This window comes from Drosophila suzukii, chromosome 3 (genome assembly GCF_043229965.1).
Source record: "Drosophila suzukii chromosome 3, CBGP_Dsuzu_IsoJpt1.0, whole genome shotgun sequence".
NCBI classification, from domain to species: Eukaryota; Metazoa; Arthropoda; class Insecta; order Diptera; family Drosophilidae; genus Drosophila; species Drosophila suzukii.
In genome coordinates, this window is record NC_092082.1 from 70977611 (window position 1) to 70999334 (window position 21724).

Here is a 21724-nt window from a genome sequence, read left to right on the forward strand (position 1 = left end):
GCCTGGCATTGGCCAAAACACTTTTCCACAGCCAACGACCGCCACATTCTTGGGCAAGAATCTGAGCTACCTCCGAGTTTTCTGGCCAAATACCACGTTCGGGCCACCGCCAACAGCGGAATTGCGCAAGCCATATTGGCGCAACCTTGGGCTACTCCAAAAGCCGAAAACTAACCACATACACACGCACGCGAAAATATATTTTTGCAATAGAAAACTAGTAAACAACTAGCGAACACCAAATCCAACTCCAAATTCGCCTTAGCCAGGCCAATAAAATGTACACAAAATTCGGCATTTCGAATGACAAAAATGCATTAGAATTGGGCACTTAGCTGAACAGGCAGCTGGGGAAAACGGCTGCGCATGCGCGCGATTAAGGCTATTAGATTAGATTTCCCAGTCTCTGGGACTTTTGAGTAAGTAGGTAGTAACTACAGTCGAACTTCAACGGGGGAAACATTCACTTAATGTATTTTAGAAGTTATTTTGATTTCTCCTATCGAAAAATAAACTAAAAATCTTAAATGGAATACTGGTTATATGGGTACGTTTAATGAAGACATTTCAATTTGGTAATTTTAAGTCGTTAAATTTACAAAGCAAATCCAAACTAGTGGGACAACAATGAATATAAAGAATAATTCCAGTTCTTAAGAACCCCTAATTGAATATTAAGAGTCTGTAATCCCTATATGCCTAAAGTTTATTTTTGTGAAAACTTTCCTAAAATAGGCCCGACTGTAAGTAAGATTCTCTATGCCAGAGCAGCCAAGTGGAACCATTTATTAAGTGGTACATGTTTCCGAGCGTGTATTGTCTCTAGTAGCCGTCTAATACTTGTTTTATTAGTCTTCGGGTCCGCTGCTCAGGTGAGCCCAATTTCAAAGCTCTCGTGGATTTGGACTCGTACTCGGACCTCCCTCGATGGCTTCCAAGTGGAGGCCAACTGCTTTTCGGCGGCAATTGCGCCACAGAAGTTGAAATTTCGGTTAATATTTTTCTGTTACGTATTTATTCAACGAATTTGGTTCTTTGCAAAAGTCGTAAAGTTTTTGTTTTTAAAGTTGTTTAAACGAGATGCTACAAAACGTACATACATACACATACTGGTTATATTTATCGATCTCTGCCGGACGCGACATAAACCTAACACTTAGATGCTAGACGAATATTTACATATAGGTAAAGATAATACGAATACGAATACGATGTACAAGCTCTGAGGAGATTTTTTGACAATAATTTAATACAATGGGTAATGACGCGAGATTATTAATTTCGAAGGTCCCGAATGCTTTGTGGTGGTGTGATGTGTGGATAAAGATAAAGAGTTTGCTCTGGGGATTCCTTTCTACCATTCAACCAGTACCGGCTGATAACAGTGATTTGTCTTAATCCATTTTAAAGTCTCTTCTGAAATTCCCTAACTGCTCGACAGTGTGTACAATTAGCTAAATACAAAACAAAGTACAATTGAATCACGCACAGGATAAAGCTGAAGATCCCTAGCCACGCTGCTTGCTGCTCCCACTGCTGCTGTGGCTATCCTCGGACGGAGGGCGCACCCATCCGCCGTAGCGGCGTTCCATTTCCCGGGCCACCGCCAGGCAGAGGTGATCCTGGCCGGGATTGGCCACCACCTGAATGCCCATGGGCAGGTTGCGCCGGTCCAGACCGATCATGCAGTTGGTCACCGGCAGGCCCAGCGTATTGAAGATGGCCATGTACATGGGCTCCAGGAGCTTGTGGTAGATCTGGTAGTGCTGGTGCGCAGTGTTGGGGAAGGTCGGGTAGAGGAAGACGCCGTCGTTGCCCAGCATCTCCTTGAATTCAGTCTTGAGCGCCTCGATGATGCTGGCCAGGTGCTTGTGCCTCGAGTTCGGTATGATCTTCATGAAGTTCTGCAGGTGGCCAAAGATCACCGAAGGCAGGATGCTGTCTGAGCAGCCGAAAAAGTATTTCACCGTCTCCTTGCACACGGTCTTGGGCTGCTCGCCCTCCTCCGTCTTGTGGTAGATGGTCTCGATGTTCTTCATGGTCAGCATGGCCGACAGCGAGATGTCCAGGGACCACTTCATCTTACGAATGTTCACCCGCTTGGCATTGAAGTCGGTGGCCACACGGTTGATGGCCGCATGCAGATCCCGGCTCAGGGGTCGCATCATCCCAGACGGCCCGTCGTTGTCCATGAAGAAGAACCGAATCCCGTTGACGCTGATCGCCCTGTCCAGCGTGAGCTTGGGTCCCGTAGGATCGCTCATGCACTTGAGCAGCAGCGGCAGATCCTTAGCGTAGCGGGTCATCGGAGCGATGGTGAAGAAATCTCCCCACTTGGGGAAATCGCTCGTCGGATGGTGACCCCGGAAGGAGACCGCATACGGGGTGGGCTTGTGGCCCCAGATGCCACTGAACATGGCCGGCAGGCGGGAGGAGCCGCCTATGTCTGAGGTGAGGCCCAGCAGGGAGGCACCGCTGGCCAAGAGGGCCGCCTCGCCGCCCGACGATCCGCCCGGCGTACGCTTTAGGTCGTACGGATTCTTCGTCTGACCCGTCACATTGTTGTACGTCTCCCAGAGCAGGCAGAGCTCCGGTGTGTTGGACACCAGCAGGATGATGCCGCCGGAGCGCTTGATCTGCTCCACCACGGGCGCATCCGACTTGGCTATCTGGGGTGTTTTGAAGACGCGACCCGCCTGGTTTGTCATCCCCTTGACGGCGATGCTCTCCTTGACGGTCACTGGAATTCCCAGCAGCGGGGTCAGCTCCTCCATCGACTCCACGCTGTTGATGCCCATGGCTATCACGTTGTCGATCTCACGGGCCTCCTCCAGTGCCTCCTCGAAGCGATCCTGCACGATGGCATTTATCAGTGGATTCACCTGTAATTCAATAAAAAATCGCTCGTTCAATACTGTTGCTGTTTTAAATATTCATAAATCTTAAGTTATTGAAAACTATTTTTGCTCAATCTACTTATAAATCGTAACACATGTACGCATGTTAAACTTAAATAATATTTCAATATGTTTTCTAGGTTTAAAACCTTCTTATAATTTAACATGCGATTGAGAATACGAATACAAATAATCTATTTTAAATTATTATTAATATAAGAAAAGGCAAAGTGATTGTTCAGTTAAAAAATTAAACGTTAAAAAATGCTTATTCATTTTCAAAACAATGTATGCATAATAAAGTAGTTAGTTCATAAAATTGTTTCCATAAAATGAATAATAATAATTATTCTCTTTGCGTAATTGGAAATCGTTAAGTTTAGTGGTTAAGTCATTAAAATTTTAACGATTCAGTAGAATTTCGTTCTTTTTTGAAATAACGTGTAACAACGATTTTCCGTAAATCTATTAATCAGTTTAAAAAATAAAGTTAAGTAATTCAGTTTGAATTGGGTTAATTTGTTTCCCACAATAACTCACCTGTCGACATCGTTCGATATAGGCTTCCACGACTTCTTCGCTTTTAATCTGCAAATGGAAAGCAAAGAATGTTTGAGTATTTCCGCAGTTTTCCCTGCATTGCACCCAGCTCACATTCCACCCGGATTCCCATACCCATACCCAAACCCATTCTCATTCCCAGCAATCAATTCAAAAGTCTATTGAGCCGCGGCCAGTGCCAGTGCCATAGCGAAAAAGCAATTTGTGTTAAATTAAAATCAATAAAAAGACAAACTCAAACACAACTTGCATTCGTGACGTTCATTTCGCGCTGCATGCATTGGCCCCATGACGTATGAGTAACGTCTGAATGGTATGGGGGTATAGAACTCTTCAGGTCTCGGTTCAAAGTGAGGTATTCTTGAAATTGATTCATTCATCAATCCCGTTCACAGGTCAAATATGCTAAACAACATAAGCCCGTGACATATGACAATTGAGATATCAATCGATGGCCTTCAGGTTGATTTCCGTGTTGCTCTTCAATGCAAAATCTATTTGAAATTAAGAGTTCAAATATGCATTGAGGAAATAAAAAAGTCTTAAATCAATAAGAAGAGATAATAATAGGATATCTTAAGTGGTTAGACAAAGTAGAGTTAAGATCGACACTAGAAAACAAGTTATCAGTTGAACGAAACCAAACAAAAGATAACAAAGGCCTGATAGATTATACAAAAATGATTGAAAATAAACGTGTAAGAATCAGAAAAGAATAATACATAGCTGATCCATAGGCTTAAGCACGTATTGATCACCTGTATGTGTCACAATTAATTCACGAAGAAAGAATTCCAGGCAATAAAACCAAATGGGCTGACAAACAAAATAATATGATAAATAAAAATTATTAATTTTTCATATGAAGCGGAAGCACAGATAATAAAGCGATCAATAGATCAAAACACGTACATATCTATCAAATTGATCTTTTGTGAGTCACATGCCACCCATTAATTTAACAGTCAATAAACTAATTAGTATCCCAAGAATCGCCACAATTAAATCACCCTTCAACAGTATTTAGAGTCGTAATTGGTAGCAGATCCCATAATTAATCACATTCTCACTCGGTTTTCAAATGCAGCGATAGTGCAAAGATCTGATTAGTTAATTAAGGGGGGAAACACGTATCAATCAAAACGACATGTTATAAGAAGCAATAAGAAATCGAGCTTGGCTGCGTTTAGGTATCAATCAAATGGAAAACAAGTAGCAAATCAATTTCTGTTACCGAACACCTCGATCCACAAATGGCAATCGAGTCTAACCTCTGAACTTGATTTCAGTTAATCTGGGTAATCGGAGGCAGAAGGCCTTCCATTGGGCACCCCTATACCTTGGATTGAGACATAAATTGCCTTACTTTGCCTTTTAATACAGGCTCATGCAACGCACAAATGATGCACCGGCATATGTAAAACCCCGTCTTATGTACCTACCCATACCTATGTATAATTAAAATTAAGGCTACTTGACTTTTTCAATGACTTCCAGTGTAATAATAAATCAGTGATGGCAAAAGGGGGGGTTCCGAGCAGGTAAACACAGTGCAACATGGCAACAACATGCAACGGATAATGGGGTCTCGAGGGCTCCGAGGGGATACGAAATCAGCGACCGAAAAGCTTTCGACTCCGATACCGATACCATCCAACGTTCAATGTTTGCAAAGTGGAAAAGATCTTGTGGCACCGAGAGCATATAGTGTATAGTATAAAGAAATCGCGACACACCGACACAGTTTCGTCGAGTCGAGTATATGTATATGCTCGGGTATATATGCTGTATGAAGTACGTGCTAAAAAGAGTCAACTGGCAGATCAAAACAAACTGACGAAAACGAAGCACGAATTATGCGATTCAAGTACAAATTTCACATGAGCAGATTTCAGATAGCTCATCTAAATAGTACCGGTCTATGAACCGTCGACTTATTTTTAAAACCATCCAACTCGGAAACCAAGATCTAATAGATCCAATTAAAAGACAACTACGGACCAAGGCAATTAGCAGTATCACTTTCTTAAGCGCAGTCTCTAGTCGTTAACAGAAACGATCATTATTTAATATAGTTGATCGGTTAACTAGATGCAAGTTCTGATATAATGCCAATTACAAAATCATTACGCTTGGCTCGTCGTGAGGCAATGCTTAACCTATGACAATGAAACAGCCGGCAATTAAGAGGGGAAAAAACATATAAAAAGCATAATTAAAATAATAATATTTAGCAGTCGTACGCACCATATGAGTGCCTGCTGACCGAAAGAAGACAAAAGCAGTTAAAAGAGCTACTAAAAAAAATTCGAAAAAAATATAAAATAAAACTTTTGTACTTCAGACGGACGTGCATTAAAAACCAAACTACCCAAGTAACCAAGTGCATGCAGCAAATGCGATTAAGCAAAGGCAGCCCATGAAGTAAAATATGGTAACTGGAGGGCGGATAGTGCTGGCACGATAAGGTCTCTCGAGTGGTGACCTCACACGATGTGGATGTGGACCAATGAACGCTGTGATCTTGCACATCCCGCGGATATTTACAAAGAAACCAAGACATATGTGGCATGTAATTGATGGCAACAAAAATAAGGGCTCGGTTCAAAAATCTCACGGACATAAGTGTGGATTTGGTTATGGATATGATATGGATATGGGTACACCAAGCGATTAAGCTTCGATAAAAAACACCAGACGTTTAGGCCTTGTGTGAATAATAATGCTTTGCGAAATTTCTGCTCGCATCATAAAAATGCTTGGTAATACTTTAGATGACTAACCCGCTGGGTTTCTTCAATGCCTGCTGTCTATATTCCTCTGTTTTGGGCCAATTGGCTTAAGTGTTTGTGACGACAGTAGAAATGGAAGCTAAAAAAAACCCAAATTGATTTCGGTTTCATCTGGCGGTATTACGCCGGCATGACTCGTAGAATGCTTGTTATGTTTCTCGAAGAGACGCATTAAAAACAAGATTATAATGAAATACGTTTTCATTAGACTGTCGGAAATTTCGCGATAGGAATTTTTTCTAAAATCTTCCAATAACAAGGCAACGCCAAATTAAAAATAATCATTTATCTCCATAAATAAACATTTTCAAGGTTTTTGTTTTGCTTCTTTGCTTTACTCCACAGCTGATAACTTTTGAATGTTGTGAACTTTACATATTTGAACTCAGCTTATTGACCCCAAGAGTTACGTTATTTATGGCTATGCCTACAAAATTGCCTGAATGTGAAGCAATTGTAAGCCAATTATGAACCTAAAAAATAGCCCGACATTTTTATTACACTTTCAAATACATTTCTTACATTTAAATGGTAACTAAAAACAAAAAAATATTTTTTTTAAGTAATTACACTTGGTAAAATTCAAAAATCTACGTTATATAAAAGTAGTTTTATAGTTTTTACTAGTCAAGAACAATACTTATATTGCACTTTTAAATTTAAGTAGAAAATCTGAAAATAAACTGAAGATCAAGACAAAAACAAAAAAATCTTCGACTTTGAACTTCACCCTGATATGGTTCTTCTTTTCTGCTTAAAGCTGTTTAATATGCTTATAAGGGTATTTACCCCACTGCTTGGTGGCCAGAGCTTCTACCCTCGACCTTTTTTTATGGCACACTTGTCTAATTGAAATGTTAGGGGCCAGCCTCTCCGCGTCTTTTAAAGTGAAAAAAGAAAACTAAAGTCATTGTCTTTTATAGGTTTTTACTTTCTGTCGAGTTGTGTTTTTTACCGACTCCTGAAGAGATGGCTGCAATCAATAGTAATGGCCAACTTTGCACACCGAGTATCTAATAAATATGTGGCAAGAGAAGCAAAAACAGAAACCGCTACTGTGGCAACAGTCTATCCATTGATTTGGCAAGATTTCGGCCAACCCATTTACCAGGTATCTTTGCGTAAGTGACCCATTTACAAAAAATATAAGAGAATAGAGCTAGTTTTTTAGAAAGGATTACTGGATAGATGTACTCACCTTTCTGGTGCGAATCAGTTTGGCCAGGTCGACGGCGGGTATCTCGAGCAGGTGACTCCGGATGGGCGGCAGCTTCCGCCGGATCACCTTGATGTTGGTGTACCGGCTGTAGGGGACGACGAACCAGCTGAAGACGATCATGGCCGAGCGCAGGAACCGGCGCATGATGTACCCCAGGATCCTGGAACAGAGTAGCACAGCAATTTTGATGCCTTTTCCTCAACACTCCACTGGATGGGGGGAAATTATGGATGGGTGTATCTTAAGCAGATACACGGTAAACACACAACACACAGCAGCCAGCCAACAACAACAACAGGTTGCCAGGATTGTGCAATCCGCAATCGGCAATCCGCAGCTGACGACGACTGCAATCGACTTTTTGGCTTGCACAATTTTTTCGGGTACCGAGCTGTGCTGTGCTGGAGAGCTCGACGAGATGATTTTTTGCTTTTTGGTCAGTTGGCTAATAGTCGAGTTGAGTCGGGGCTTTCTTGGCTACATTGGCCACTAGTAGCTGGCCGTATCTGCGGGATGCACTCGCGAATAGCTCGAGTTGAGGCGCTGCCGACGCATGCGCAGCCTTTGGCCGGCTTTCATTTTGTTGCACTCAGAAACCACTGGCTATCTCAATCTGCATCTAAACTCGGAATCGGTATGAGTATCGCTTTCGGTTTCTGTATCTCTCTATATGCACGTATATATCTATCTGGCGGATCGACGAGCCGAACCGACGCGAACGAGACGAGCTGAGTAAATAAACGCTGGCCAAGCTTGCCACAGAGTATTTAAAGCCCCACTCTCCCATCTCACGAGCTCTCCCAAGCTCCAACTGCTAGTTCTCTTTGGCTCTCTCTTAAGACCGGCTTGGCATCTTAACAATTATTGTGATTCCCATCTGGCCCAAAGGAAATGTGGCCATTAAGCCACAGTAAGTGCGTCATTTTCATAAGTTCAACAATTACATGGCCTGAACTCTTGATCCCAGGTGATTAAAATCGAATTGGAATCACGGAATGCTATCGCCTTGTTTACCGCCCTGCGAACAAAGGGAGGATCCAGACTCCTATCGTTAATTACACAGATCGGCGAGAGCCAATGGGCTATGGCTATAGCTTTCGGTTCGTATCGGGCAGTTAAATCCTACATATGTGTGCTGACCCCAGGCCCAGTTCCAGCTCAACCTGAGATCATCACAGAACACACATTGTAGCTGCAACGTCATTCTGAAAATAAATATTGATTCCACGAGGCGAGGTTTCCGGGGGAAATGCCACCGCTTGAAAAACACTTCCAAGGAACTAGAACCTTGAACTTATTTTTAAACCCTGGTAACGAGTGAGTGTCTAGCCAGAAACAGGTATTATCTAAAATTAGCTAGAATTCTACACAAGAGAAAATTGTTTTGTGGCCTTGATGCATACGAATTCGAACCGACTTTAATTAACAATGGGAAAGTTACCAAAAGATTATAATTCCTGGATGGAAATGTTTACTTTTAAGCAGACCAAATAATTTATTCTAATTTATTTTTATAAACTTGCTACCGCAGGTAAAGTCACTTGGGATAACATTTTAATTGTATTTCTTTCATCCTACCCAAAATCGCATTCGGAAGCCCTTGAATTTTTAACACGGAATCGATTTGCATACATTTCTGTTTCTGTGCATGAATCTTAATTAATCTCGCGTGGACGAACCAGTTGTGTCCATCAATTAAGATCACTAAACTTAGTATTTACAGATCACTGATCCGTCTGACACTTATGGTGAGCATTCAGGCGCAAGTTATCCAGCCACGACATTAAAATTACTTTTTAATTGTGCTGGTCATTAGGAAATAATTGCCCCACATTAGGCTCTCGGCTTGTCAATTTTTCAAGAAAAACAAAATGCCTGTTCTCTGCCGGTATAAATGCCTTTCAGTCCGATTCGTTTAGCCCAAGATCACGCTATCCAGGATGTCAGCAAGGTGATATAATCGGAGTACAGAACAACACAATGCAGCAAGATAATTACTTGTCTCGATCTGATTTTAATGATATGCCATCGCGGATGACTAACCTCTTATTAACTTGTGGTCGGTCGGCGAAGGCAATTCTCTACTTAAAACCGAAAGGATTCGAGACATTCTCGGGGAAATTCCCCAAGGTGAATCGAAAAGAGAAAGAGAGTTTCTTGTTTTATTTTTCGGGGGGTTTTCGAAGTTTTTGTTTATCTGCGAGTTAAGATAGTTAAAAAGCTCCTACTCTTTGGTGAGTTTTAAGAGAAACCACCTTCAAAGAGATAAGACAACGAGCTTCTGGGGACTTTTGAATGGAGGGCCACTTTCAGTGACGATAAAAGTGGCCGCGGATCAAGTTGTTCTGCAAAAACTTTCCATACATATCATAAATTGTACATATAGCCGTCAGATTAGTTGACCCACAAGCAACAACAACAAAAAAAGAACCATGCTGTCACTAAACTGGCGACTCGGCCGGGGATTTGTTAATTACGGAGTTTGCCGCCAGAGCTTGAGAAACTTTGCAGCCGCTGGCGATAAAAACAAAGGCCCCGATAATGCCAGCGATGTGGACGAGCGACACCCCCTACATGGTATCCGGATTTTGGACCTATCCCGCATAATCGCCGGTCCCTATTGCACCATGGTTCTGGCGGATCTGGGGGCGGAGGTCATCAAGGTGGAGCGTCCGCACTTTGGCGACGAGGCCAGGAAGTGGGGACCCCCGTTCCTGGAGAACAGCAAAGATGCCGCCTATTTCCTGGCCCCAAATCGCAACAAGCGTAGCATCTGCATCGATATTAAGCGCGGCACTCAACTTCTTCACAAGCTGGCCGAGATTAGCGATGTGCTGGTGGAGAACTATGTGCCTGGTACTTTGGAGCGTTATGGTTTGGGCTACGAACAGTTGAAGAAAATCAACCCAAAGCTGATCTATTGCTCAATGACGGGCTATGGCTCTGTGGGACCGTATGCCAAGCGTCCGGGCTACGATGTGATTGCCTCCTCGGTGGGTGGCCTGATGCACATCACCGGGGAGCGGGATGGTCCGCCCAGCAAGGTGGGAGTGGCCGTGACCGACATGTCCACGGGGCTCTACGCCCATGGAGCTATTCTGGCAGCTCTCTATCAAAGGACCCGCACTCAACGAGGCCAGAAGATCGAGGTGGACCTGCTGTCCACCTGCTGCTCCCTGTTGCTCAACGTGGGCAGTAACTACTTGAACTCCGGCGTCGAAGCAGGAAGAATGGGCACCGCCCACTCGAGCATAGTTCCGTATCAGAGCTTCAAGACCAAGGATGGCTATCTGACTCTGGGCACTGGCAGTGACGTTCAGTTTGAGGATCTGTGTCGTCGCTTGAAGGTGGAACACTTGCCGAAGGACCCAAAGTTTAAGACCAACAAAGATCGTGTCTTAAATCGAAAGGAGCTAATCGGTTTCCTGGAATCGATGCTAGCTGAGGACACCTCCCGCAACTGGATGAAGCTCTTTGAGGGGGCCTCCTTTCCCGTGGGACCTGTGAACTCCATTCCGGAGGTTTTCGAGGACGAGCACATCAAAGCCATTGGCTTGGTTAAAAGTCTTCGTCATCCGAAAGACGGAACCGTTAAGGTAGTGGGTCCTCCTGTGGTCTTTAGTGAAGCGCGCAATGATGCCCGGACAGCTCCTCCGATTCTGGGACAGCATACGGACGAAGTGCTGGGGGAACTCTTGGGCTATGGGCCGGAGGAGCTGGCCAAGCTGAAGAAGGATAACATTATTCAGTGACCGCAGAAAATTATCCTAACTCTCAGATCCTTTAGATTCTCAGTTTAACGACTAAATATTTTTGTGATAATCAAGCATTTATCCTAAAAACGTCTTTGAAAATCATAGTGAGATATGTAAATGTACCAAATTAATGTTAGCTACACCAAATACATCACGGTTTTATTGCCATTTTTTGTTATGTGGTTTGGGTCAACATGAGTAGTATATGTGTAGTATCTTAGTTATGAGAAAATCATTAGCAACAGTTAACGAGATGTGATTTTATACTTGTGGTCGGATTACTTTTCGCACAATCATTTCTGAGTCATAATTATTAAACCTCCTAATCTACAAATAAGAAGCCTCTTCAAAGATTCTAATTTTTACCCCAAAGGTACAAAGTACAAGCTGTTTTTCAATAATCTGGTTATGGCAGCACTCAAAGCTTTAATTTTAAACAAGTAAACCTCCAAGTAAGATATTAGAATAAGATCGAAATTATGCCAAATTGGCTTGGTAGTTTCCTGTATGGTAATTACATGATATGCAAACGAGTTTTAGGTATGACTTGCGGAATTTTATAATAGGGCTTTTGGAAAATTTTGTATTTATCATATAAAGAACTGAGCGAGCAATGGAAAATTATTCTATACTTGTAAACTTATACACTTTACAAAGTAGTAATATACGGGCCACTCAGAGAACTTCGGTGGTTTACAATCTTAAATACGAAGTTGTAATACCACCTTCAAAGGAAAAATGACATAAAACTATACATTACTTATAAAAATATATAAATACATTTTGGAAATCATTTTAATATGTAATCAAGATGGTAAATTTAAACGATCCTATATTTGTTTAAGAAGGATGAGATAGAAAAGACTTTTACCAAGTTTTTATAAATGTGTCTCTTTTTAAAAATCATATAACTCCTACACATCGCCGCAAACTTATACTGACTAGTAGACATTGACCCTGATGTTATACGAAAAACCTGTGCAAAGCTACATACTTAAGAGTTTCCAAATGGACAGGTGCCGAGGATGCCGGTAAGCCGGACTGGATGGTGTCTCCTTCCCTGGACCTACTGATCCTGAGAGCCCCTCTGATCCCCATTGATCCCCCAGTTTTCCGGTCACCACATTCCCTGGCGAGAACGAACGCGTCGGCAGAAGCTGATAATCGTGATCTTCTATGGCCTGTTTTTGATCCTGATCATTAACGTGGCCGGTTGGCTGGCCTATCTGTGTGTGTTCCGGCAGGCCGAGAAGTATCGCAGCAAGGAGGTGTGATTAGGCGACCAAGGTCACCGGTGGTTCGCTTACCTGAGCCACAGCTCCTCCAGGTGCAAACGGACCACGGCAAATATCGATTTCAGCACTGCCAAAAGGGAGGAGGATGAGGATTGAGGGCAGGTGGTAAAACAATGGGTGGGAAAACTCACTCGCAAATCAAGCAAAAATATATATGTATATGTATACTATCCAGTGGCGCGTCCGCTCGCCGAGAACCGAAAACTAAAACTGAAACTACAACTGAAATTGCAGGTGCTGTCCAAAACTGAATAACAACAAATGTGCTGCCGACGCCGACGTCAATAACAGATTGTTTGCTTTGGCACTGTCGTTGTGTGCGCAAAGTGCATAGACCGCATCAGAGTCTTAGCCTCCAGTTTGGCCCCAACGTAGTCCCCCGAACACGAGCCCACCCCCGACCACGGTGCGGGTGTGGATTTCGCACTTAATGGGTTGAGTAGGGAATATGGGGAAAGGTTAGTTGGAGACGCAGTGGGCTGGTAATTAACAGTTAGTAAGTTTCCCAAAGTGTGACCAGAACCGGATTTTAAATTGGAGTTTAAGATCTATAAACATAATCCTTTGGTTTAGTAATATTAAATCCTAGAGTTTAAGACCCATAAACTAAATCCTTTGGTTTAGTAACATTAAATCCTAATATTTCAGTTAATTTAGCTTATGATTACTTTCAAAAAATTTCAATTTTTAAAGATACCAATAAGATAACATACAGATTTTTCTTAAAACTTAAACTATTCGAAATAAATAGACTACTTCAAATCAATATATAGTTGAAAATTTTAATAAAGCTTGGTCTTATAGTACTTAACTTTTGTTTAAATTAAAGTATCTTATATTTTTATAAAATGATGATGTAAACTATGAACAAATGTATACATTTTGAAACCTACTTAAACTAAAATTGAAAGTAAAACGTGTAGTTTACAAAAACTTAGCAAATGATTCTTAAAACTTAACTATTTACCTCAAGCTATTTTTACAATATAATAAAAATGTGCAACTAATATACCCACAAAATACAATATGACTATACAATGTAATGTCATTGATCTATTCTAACCACATCTGTTATCAAACCCAGCCACCGCAACGAGCTAATGACAGATGCTTATCTGCTAAAACAAGCCTAGACCCAGACAAAGACCCAAAAGTCTTTCAGTTTCCCATTATTATCCCCAAAAACGTTGGACTTTGTACCCAGCTGGGGGAGATAAAAACTTGATTCAAACCCAGCCGCTTTTCTGGGGCCCGGGCCCCACTTTCCGTTTAGTATTTTTCGTAGATAAGATTATTTGCGTTCCCCAATGCGGTCACATCCCCCATATTGTTTTTGATAGTTGTTAAATAATAATAATTTCGTTTTACGCACTTTGTAGAGATGTCCAAGCAACCCTCGTTCGTGTCGCGCAACCTGGTGGCCATTGTGATGATCCCCAGTCTGGTGGGGATTCATCTGGGCTGGAGCTACATGCAGAGCAACAGGAAACTGGTCACGGAGGCGGAACAGATCGACATGCCGCCGGTTACGGTACGTAAATCCCAATCCTATGGATAATTCTCTCAAGACAGCAGCTCCTCTTCCTCCAGTTTGCCAGGTTCGTGTGGAACAAGCTGTCGGGCGGCGGAAATTCGGCAGAGTGACGACCCTTCTTGTGATGAGCTTAAGACATACAATCTATTTATTGTATAGAATAATTAAAACTACATACAAACGGTATGGTACAATCAGCTACTGGCCGGGCGACACTTGGCCAGACCGGAGCTTGGGACAAACAGACACATAAAGCCAGAGACTACATAAACTAACCTAGGGACGAGGGAGATTACTGCGTGAGGGCCGAGTTGACGGTGAGGTTGTCCAGCTGGGCATTGAATAAAACATCGCTGATCAGCTTCTCCGCCACGATTCGCTGTGTGGGATTGATGGAGCGCAGCTTGCTGGCCACATTCACGCCAATTGCATCGTACTCGTCGTCGTGCCGATGCGAGGTGGTTGGAGCTGTGGTGGTGTAGGCAGTGGTGCCGGCATTGCCAAACAAAGGCTGGTAGTGATCGCGTCCTATTTGAATGGTGGGCACTCCCTGGTGCTGCCCATTGGCCTGCTGGAGGTGCAACTGCTGTTGGTGGTGCTCCAAATGGTTTACCGCCTGGGTGGAGAGAGGGTTTATAAAGGCACTAAGGTACTCCCGCCTATTCTGGGTTTACTAACCTGTTGTATCTCGCGCTGGGAGTTGGAGTCCAGGGAGGTAATCTCAAGGACCTTCACGGCATGTCCCTGAGCCGCCGCCGCCGCTATGGAAGTTTGGGCCGCTGCGTGGGCCACCAGCTGCTGGTGCGCCTGGGCTGCTGCAGCCGCCGCCTCGGCTGCCTGTTGCTCCTCGCTCTTGACCAGGGTCACGCATTCCGCGGGCGTTACCGAAATGGTGCTCAGCGTGGCGCCCTGGCTGCTGACCACCACATTGGTGGCCGTGGTCGCCACCTCCTCCACTTCATCCGGGGATGTGGGAATTATGGAGTCCATGTGCTGCGACTGGGTGCCCGTGTGATGTGAGTCGTCCTCGAACTCCATGGACTCCTCGTCGTCGAAGCTGATGTGGAGCTCCCGCTTGGGCTTGGTGCCCAGTTCGTGGCGCTTGGGCTTGTGATCGGCGATGAAGAGCAGCTTGTCGTAGTACCACAGTCGCGTTTCGTAGTCGTTTTTGCTGGTCGTCTTGCGGAATTCCCGCCGAAAAGCAGAGCGTAGCGAGTTGATTTTCCTGCAGAGGGCAAAATGGAGTCACAGGACACGAAGAATGCTTTGGAGAAGGGAATCTCACCTAACAACCATCGCCCTGTCCGGATTGGGCTCCACTTCCTTCAGTTTCTCAACCAGGCGGTCGTAGGACTTGTTCCGGGCTGCGTGATTGCTGTAGTCGTTGTGTTTCGGCTGCCACAGGCACTCCTCCTCCTGGTACTGCTCGATGAACTCCGTGAGCCAGTGGCGCGAGTACGATCGCAGGTCTACGTTCATGGTCCTTTTCGCTCGCTTTTTATTGGGTTTCCCTCAATTATTTTCAGTTTTTTTGTTTTCGGTGCGTCTCGCGTGAAGTTGGCTGCGCCAGCTAGGCATGGTGTTGCCAGACCGCGAACTATCGCCGAGACGATGGGTACGGAAGTCTTGAGATTTGAAATGTGTATGTGGGAATATGAAAAACTTGTCGTTTAAAAGTAATTAATGTCAAGTAATTATCTCGATCTGAAACATGCTAAATTACATCCAAATTTTGTATTTTGTAATTTTTTTTAGACATGTTTTTATTTTATTTCTCTATACACTTAATTAAGGAAGATTCTATGTGTGTATATTGTACCATATACTATATATAGATCAATAATAAAGAAACTATGCAAAAATTACAAATTATCGTAGTTCTATGGTCTAAATTAAAGTTCAAACACTTATTCACAAGACGTTTTATTTGTATTCCCACTCAGCAAGGGTAATCAAGACCTTTTTAAAATTAAAAATGTTATGAAAAAATCACTAGGTTTTTTTGGCAAATCTTTGCTCTAACCGTAACATTTATTTGTTGTTCTTTCCCACACAGCCTTGTTGGTCAAGTATTTTTGACCACTGTGCAACCGTTGAAATGTTCGTTGGCTCTGGCAACGCCACCGGTCTGGCAAGGCCGTTCGTCCGTTCTCGATGTTTTTGTCAGTCGAGAATCGCGCGGAGAATGTTTATTAACAAATCGGAGGCTGTCGAAATAGTGAAAAAGAGTTTACCTGCGGTACAGTGAAAACAGCACCTGTGATTTAAGAAGTGAAAATTAGTGCGGGACAGCTAGCAACAGTTTTGTGTTGTTGTTATTGTTGCCAAGGCCGAAGGAGCGAAAGAGAGAGAGGCCGAAAAAAAAGAATCTGTGCTAACAAAAACAAAGGTGCGTGGAGGCCCCCACATAGAGCTACTTATACATATAAGTAAATAATTTGTTGTTCTCGTTTTGCCCAATTATATAAGGCGTCCGTGTGTGAGTGTGTTTTGGGTGTTGCAAGTGCTTAATCGGTGTAAACAAGAGAGCTAATTAATGATTGCAAAGAGAAGGGGTGCACATAGTACCACCCTCCCCTGACCCTCATTTTATCCAAAAGATTTAAATACAAGAGAAATAAAAGGCACAACAACAATACTTGGCAGGCAACAGCTGTTTTCTCCTTTTCCTCATTCCCTTCGCATAGCATGCACTCCAATCAGAATTAAGTCACGTAGTACGTAGTCTTATACGACTTCCAACTTTGTAAACAAACTACAAAGAGCATTGTGAATCGAATTATTTTCAAATCAAAGTGGAAAGAAAATAACATATGTGCAAGTGTAATTCCTGTGTTCTTTGCATATATGTATTTTCATTCCCCCCAGTTGTTTTTCAAGGGGTCCAAAGTCCAGTTTTGATGATGTTGTAGCTGCTTTACTATCTCTTGCCCCCCCTCAATCACCCCCCAGCTATTTATAGCAAACACATTTCAGTGCTAGAACCGAAATGGAAAACACTGGCTGGATAAACTGGATCCGTAGTAAACCTCAACCTTGACTGAGTGCAAGAGAGCAGAGAAAAAAGTGCACAAACACCGCCTAACGAGCTTGTTTACGTTTATCAAGCGCCGGCAACAACAGCATCCAGTGCACAGTGGTTGATAAAAGCGCTCTACTGCTCAGATTCCTTATCAAAAAGTGGTTTATGGGTGGACAGATATCAAATATCACTGCAAATCATATTTAAGCCGCAAAGCAAAAGTGTGGAGTATTTGCAAAACTACTTTTGGGCTTAACTTTTCGAGATAAAATAGCTGAAAACGTTAAGTACAGTGAATATTTATGGTAAAAATACATCAGTCTTTCAAAAACTTGATTGATTTAATTTCAAAATCTTCTTCTAAAAAACAGTACATTAAATTAGAGTCTAACTAAATTTGAAATGGCTAACTATTTTTAAAAGCTAATATAAACCACAATCATTTAGGAAAAAAAGTTTGTAAAATAAGTGAAGATTTGAAAATTGTTCTTTCCTTATAAAATGTCCATGGAACATCATTACAAGGATTACTTTAATATTTGAAAAAAAAATTTTGTTGGTTGGGCGAACAAATAAGAATCTTAGAAGATAACCCTAAACATTAGAACTTTTTGAGAAAAACCTTTGAGATCTCTTTAGTTTCCTCTTTGTGATCTATCTACAGTGCATCTCAGAACCTCTAGAATAGCCACAATCACGTTCAAGGCTGCAATTTTCTATTCGTTTTGTGTTGCGTTGATGAACGCACTGGCTCTCGCTCTCAAAGGTTTCCTGCACCGGCAGTTCAATGAAAAGCGTTTAATTTTAGCCGCGCTCAGCTGCTAAACTTGGAAAAGTGCCCAACCCCCAAAGAAACCGAAAAAATACCCAGCATCCCCCACAACACACGTGCTGTATTTCACGCATTTGGCGAACTTAGTTCGCATTTCAATATTCGGTATGATAATTGTTTTGGAGGTGTGTGCCACACATTGAAAGATTATACTATATACTATATACCCATTGTGCTGATAATTCGGTGCTGTTTGCTCTTTATAATGAGCAAACGAAACCAACCGGTTTTGCGGGCTCGTTTAGCATTTGGTGCGAGCAAACTGTGAGAGCAGATCGATCCATCTCTTCTATCTGGAAACCTCCTACTATCTATTGTAAGACGCAATTTGCAGCTGGGCAAACTCTTATCAATTCCGGCTGATTAACCCGGAGAACTTGATAGTGACCAAGTTTCGCACCCCAGTGGCAGAATGACTCGACATGTGGCCAAAACAAAGTTCAATTGCCAAGTTATTTAGAACCAGAAAACTCATTATTGGTCAATATTATCGTTTAAAAGCATTTTGAGTGCCTATTTTTGAACCTATGCCAAGGGAGAAATGCTTTTGTCAATTACGAAACAATTGTTAGATATGAAAATTTGCATGAACTGCGAAATGCTTTTTTGCTGTGAACCATAAATACACTGCTTTTAAAAAATTAGCACTTAAATTATTTTCTTCTCACAATCAATATCAGTAAAATGTGGTTGTTTATTTCGTTTTTTAATCAATCGGCACACAAATCACTTTCCACCGAATTACAAAGTTGTGTTTTTGTCGTGGATATGATAACAAATCAAACAACTTTATAGGAAATAACACCTAAAATATTAATTACTAAGATTAAAAGCCTGACAACCAGTGTGAATAATTTTTCAGTAATTTCGTAATTACTGACTGAGAACTTATTTTCAACGACGTATTATAGTTGTGGAAATAGTTTGGATAATTGACTTTGCTCAAATAACTTGGTCGACGATAAATTAAAGAGATTATAACTCAATAATACATTTAAAGTTTTTTTTAATATTTAATAATTTTAGTATCGTTTTGTAATTGTTAGTTTTGTCAATAAAATAGTTTTATCATAAGTCATATCCTATCACTTTGACCGCAGCTGTTTATGTGCACCCAATCATCAAATTATGTCTCTGCTGGGAAGTCTTATAAAAGCAAAGCAATTTTGGGATAGTTTAGATTAGATTTTTGACATATTGAGTTCTTATCAGTTGTTGCGATAAGCCCCTGCTTTTGTGGGTAATATACTCGGCTCGGATTGATATGCAAATTGATTTCAGGTCCCCAGCCAGAGTCTGCCATGAGCCGTCTCCTGGAGAAGCCCAACATCGCCATGTCCATCAAGTCAACGGGTAGTCAACTCTCGAGCACCATGACCACGGCCTCGACGACGTTTCCCGCGGACGTGGAGGACGCGGACACATCCCGCACCCAGCTGACCCCATCCGAAACATCAGGATTTGTCACCACACCCGCCACTACAGTCACTCCCAGCGTCAAAGTCACACCCAGTAAGTAAAATTCAAAATTATCCATGAAACATGAAAGAAAAACTAGAAGTAGTACCTTGCAACTAATTGCAATGTTTTTATTATAAATATTTGCTAATTTATTTATTTTTTAAAAACTAGAAGTAGTTCCTAAAAATCTACTTTAAATGGAGGTTCAATGTGATCATCATAAACTTCTGAAATTATTTTAAATTGCTTTCTAATCTTTAGATAATTGTATTGAAGGAATTTCTTAGTAGGCTAGTGCTAACATTTTTTAGGAGCCGTATAAAATCAAATTATATTGCAAACTCATAAATTTTAGTGTTATTAAAAACTATTTGTAATAAATATGATGTTAAGTAATTGTATAGATAAATGTATTCTCCCTTATTGATCTTTGAAATTGACGCACATTCTGGTATGATATTATGAAAATGATGAGATTATAAATTAAAATTTGTATGATTTTCACAAAATGCAACACATTAACTTAACTTCTTGTATTCTTTCAGTGCGCCAGAAAATCGACCAGGTGGTAATCAGCCTGATATCGGGAGCGGCGGCGGGGGCGCTGGCCAAGACGGTCATCGCCCCGCTGGACCGCACCAAGATAAACTTCCAGATCCGCAACGATGTTCCCTTCTCGTTTCGCGCCTCGCTGCTCTACCTACAGAACACCTATAACAACGAGGGCGTTTTGGCCCTGTGGCGGGGGAACTCGGCCACGATGGCCAGGATCGTGCCCTACGCTGCCATACAGTTCACGGCCCACGAGCAGTGGCGTCGCATCCTGCATGTGGACAAGGATGGTTCCAAGTATGTTATACCTTTCCTCTATATATATAAATACTTACCAATATTTTTCTTTTGATAGCACTAAGGGTCGTCGGTTTCTGGCTGGTTCCCTGGCTGGAATCACCTCGCAGTCGCTGACGTATCCCCTGGACCTGGCCCGCGCTCGAATGGCTGTCACAGATCGGTATACAGGCTATCGGACCTTGAGACAGGTCTTTACCAAGATCTGGGTGGAGGAGGGTCCGCGTACTTTATTCCGTGGCTACTGGGCGACGGTTCTAGGCGTGATTCCCTATGCGGGCACCTCATTCTTCACCTACGAGACTCTTAAGCGGGAGTATTATGGTGAGGATTAAAGATTAATAATATCATTTATGTAGAAAAATCTGTTTCACATTTAATAACGCTATAATGTCATTTTAAGGGAGCCTTTCTATATCTTGCAAATTATTGTTTTAACCTAATTAAATTCTAAATTCTAAGCTGAATATTATTCTAAAATCACAATTGTTATCTAAGGGAAATCTATTCGTCATGTGGTAAATGTTCTATTTTGGTATACCTGTTTTATAAAATGTTTTACAAAACGCAAGATAATCAGAGCAATTTTGTGCCAATTTAGACGATCATTCTGCGTCATTGCTTTTATTTCGATGTTTTTGAAACAGGTGCATGTGTTTCATGTCGGAAATTATATTATTTCATACATTAGATAATAACAGTTTATATTTTTTAAATACCTATAAATTGAACCACTACCACCTTAGCATGATACATAGTCTAATAATTATCGAAGTGCTAAGTGGATTAACTAATTTAATGATTTGATTTGCAGAAATGGTCGGCAGCAACAAACCCAATACTCTAGTCTCGCTGGCTTTTGGAGCTGCGGCAGGTGCTGCTGGACAAACGGCCAGCTATCCGTTGGACATAGTGCGTCGAAGGATGCAGACGATGCGGGTGAACGCGGCCAATGGAGAACGGTATCCGACCATCCTGGAGACGCTGGGAAAGATCTATCGGTGCGTAAATGTGTTATTTAATGAGTTAATCCTTATATTTAATGATTTTTTCATTTTTTTTCAGTGAGGAGGGCATCAAGAACGGCTTCTACAAGGGTCTCAGCATGAACTGGATCAAAGGCCCCATTGCCGTGGGCATCAGCTTCTCCACCTACGATCTGATCAAGGCGTGGCTCACCGAGCTGTCCAACTTGAGACGGGTCCAAAAGTAGCCCCTGGCCCCTGTCATCCACAAACACCACACCAAAAACGCACTGCTTTGTTCTTAAGTCTCGTGATCCATGGATAAGTTGAGGAGATAGGAGTGCAGCACCGACATGCTCTAATTGTTAGATATTTTTAGCTGTTAGTTGTGAGGGAAATGCGATAAGGAGAAGACACCCGAAAGCGCTTAACTTTGTTATTAACCATAATTGATTTATTATCGCCGTAAGCCGAAAGTATATCAGCCAATAAACTGTCTGAATAATGACTCGCCTGGCACCTACTGCTCTTAGGATCCTCTT

At 42.1% G+C, this 21724-nt stretch overlaps 5 protein-coding genes across 7 annotated transcripts; 3 read left to right on the plus strand and 2 right to left on the minus strand.

Annotated features, from left to right (window-relative positions):
- Window positions 1-998: 998 nt before the first annotated feature.
- LOC108007803 (fatty-acid amide hydrolase 2) lies at window positions 999-12909 on the minus strand. Its single transcript, XM_036818725.3, has 5 exons — window positions 12651-12909; window positions 12532-12586; window positions 7449-7629; window positions 3438-3485; window positions 999-2882 (listed from the first exon to the last, which is right to left on the minus strand). Coding segments are annotated over exons 1-5 (1659 nt in total). The 5' UTR covers window positions 12652-12909; the 3' UTR covers window positions 999-1508.
- Window positions 9804-15635, minus strand: LOC108011994 (uncharacterized). 2 transcript variants are annotated; one of them, XR_011604266.1, is made up of 5 exons: window positions 15339-15635; window positions 14732-15278; window positions 14330-14669; window positions 12532-14182; window positions 9804-12450 (listed from the first exon to the last, which is right to left on the minus strand). XR_011604266.1 is itself a non-coding variant. In XM_065866141.2 (4 exons), the coding sequence occupies exons 1-3, from the start codon at window positions 15530-15532 to the stop codon at window positions 14346-14348; spliced, it is 1065 nt and encodes a 354-aa protein (XP_065722213.1). In that variant the 5' UTR covers window positions 15533-15635; the 3' UTR covers window positions 14170-14197; window positions 14330-14345. The 2 variants fall into 2 exon arrangements, 1 of the variants encoding a protein (XP_065722213.1); XM_065866141.2 differs by lacking the exon at window positions 9804-12450 and having other exon boundaries at window positions 14170-14197.
- On the plus strand, window positions 9902-11392 carry LOC108011996 (succinate--hydroxymethylglutarate CoA-transferase). The gene has a single exon (XM_017077262.4). It carries the CDS (start codon window positions 9902-9904, stop codon window positions 11219-11221), a length of 1320 nt encoding a protein of 439 aa, XP_016932751.4. The 3' UTR covers window positions 11222-11392.
- Window positions 13840-14239, plus strand: LOC118877957 (uncharacterized). The gene is made up of 2 exons (XM_036818728.3): window positions 13840-14050; window positions 14110-14239. Exons 1-2 carry the CDS (start codon window positions 13901-13903, stop codon window positions 14161-14163), a joined length of 204 nt encoding a protein of 67 aa, XP_036674623.3. The 5' UTR covers window positions 13840-13900; the 3' UTR covers window positions 14164-14239.
- Window positions 15636-16203: 568 nt separating the features above from the next.
- On the plus strand, window positions 16204-21690 carry DPCoAC (dephosphocoenzyme A carrier). Of its 2 annotated transcripts, XM_036818568.3 has the most exons (6): window positions 16204-16442; window positions 19189-19419; window positions 19914-20217; window positions 20276-20541; window positions 21032-21218; window positions 21283-21690. In XM_036818568.3, the coding sequence occupies exons 2-6, from the start codon at window positions 19209-19211 to the stop codon at window positions 21428-21430; spliced, it is 1116 nt and encodes a 371-aa protein (XP_036674463.3). In that variant the 5' UTR covers window positions 16204-16442; window positions 19189-19208; the 3' UTR covers window positions 21431-21690. The 2 variants fall into 2 exon arrangements, with proteins under 2 accessions (XP_036674463.3, XP_016927050.4); XM_017071561.4 differs by lacking the exons at window positions 16204-16442; window positions 19189-19419 and adding an exon at window positions 19762-19819.
- The last annotated feature ends 34 nt before the right edge of the window (window positions 21691-21724 follow it).

Bases quoted from the DNA above. Each gene is read 5' to 3' on its own strand.
- LOC108011996 (XM_017077262.4), top strand. From the start codon at position 9,902: ATGCTGTCACTAAACTGGCGACTCGGCCGGGGATTTGTTAATTACGGA.
- LOC108007803 (XM_036818725.3), bottom strand. The intron at 3,486-7,448 runs GTGAGTACATCT...TTCCATTTGCAG, and splicing joins AACTGATTCGCACCAGAAAG to ATTAAAAGCGAAGAAGTCGT. The intron at 2,883-3,437 runs GTGAGTTATTGT...ATTGAATTACAG, and splicing joins ATATCGAACGATGTCGACAG to GTGAATCCACTGATAAATGC.
- LOC118877957 (XM_036818728.3), top strand. From the start codon at position 13,901: ATGTCCAAGCAACCCTCGTTCGTGTCGCGCAACCTGGTGGCCATTGTG. The intron at 14,051-14,109 runs GTACGTAAATCC...CTCTTCCTCCAG, and splicing joins TCGACATGCCGCCGGTTACG to TTTGCCAGGTTCGTGTGGAA.
- LOC108011994 (XM_065866141.2), bottom strand. From the start codon at position 15,532: ATGAACGTAGACCTGCGATCGTACTCGCGCCACTGGCTCACGGAGTTC. The intron at 15,279-15,338 runs GTGAGATTCCCT...TGCCCTCTGCAG, and splicing joins GACAGGGCGATGGTTGTTAG to GAAAATCAACTCGCTACGCT. The intron at 14,670-14,731 runs GTTAGTAAACCC...CTCTCCACCCAG, and splicing joins CCCAGCGCGAGATACAACAG to GCGGTAAACCATTTGGAGCA.
- DPCoAC (XM_036818568.3), top strand. From the start codon at position 19,209: ATGAGCCGTCTCCTGGAGAAGCCCAACATCGCCATGTCCATCAAGTCA. The intron at 19,420-19,913 runs GTAAGTAAAATT...GTATTCTTTCAG, and splicing joins CAGCGTCAAAGTCACACCCA to TGCGCCAGAAAATCGACCAG. The intron at 20,218-20,275 runs GTATGTTATACC...TTCTTTTGATAG, and splicing joins GTGGACAAGGATGGTTCCAA to CACTAAGGGTCGTCGGTTTC.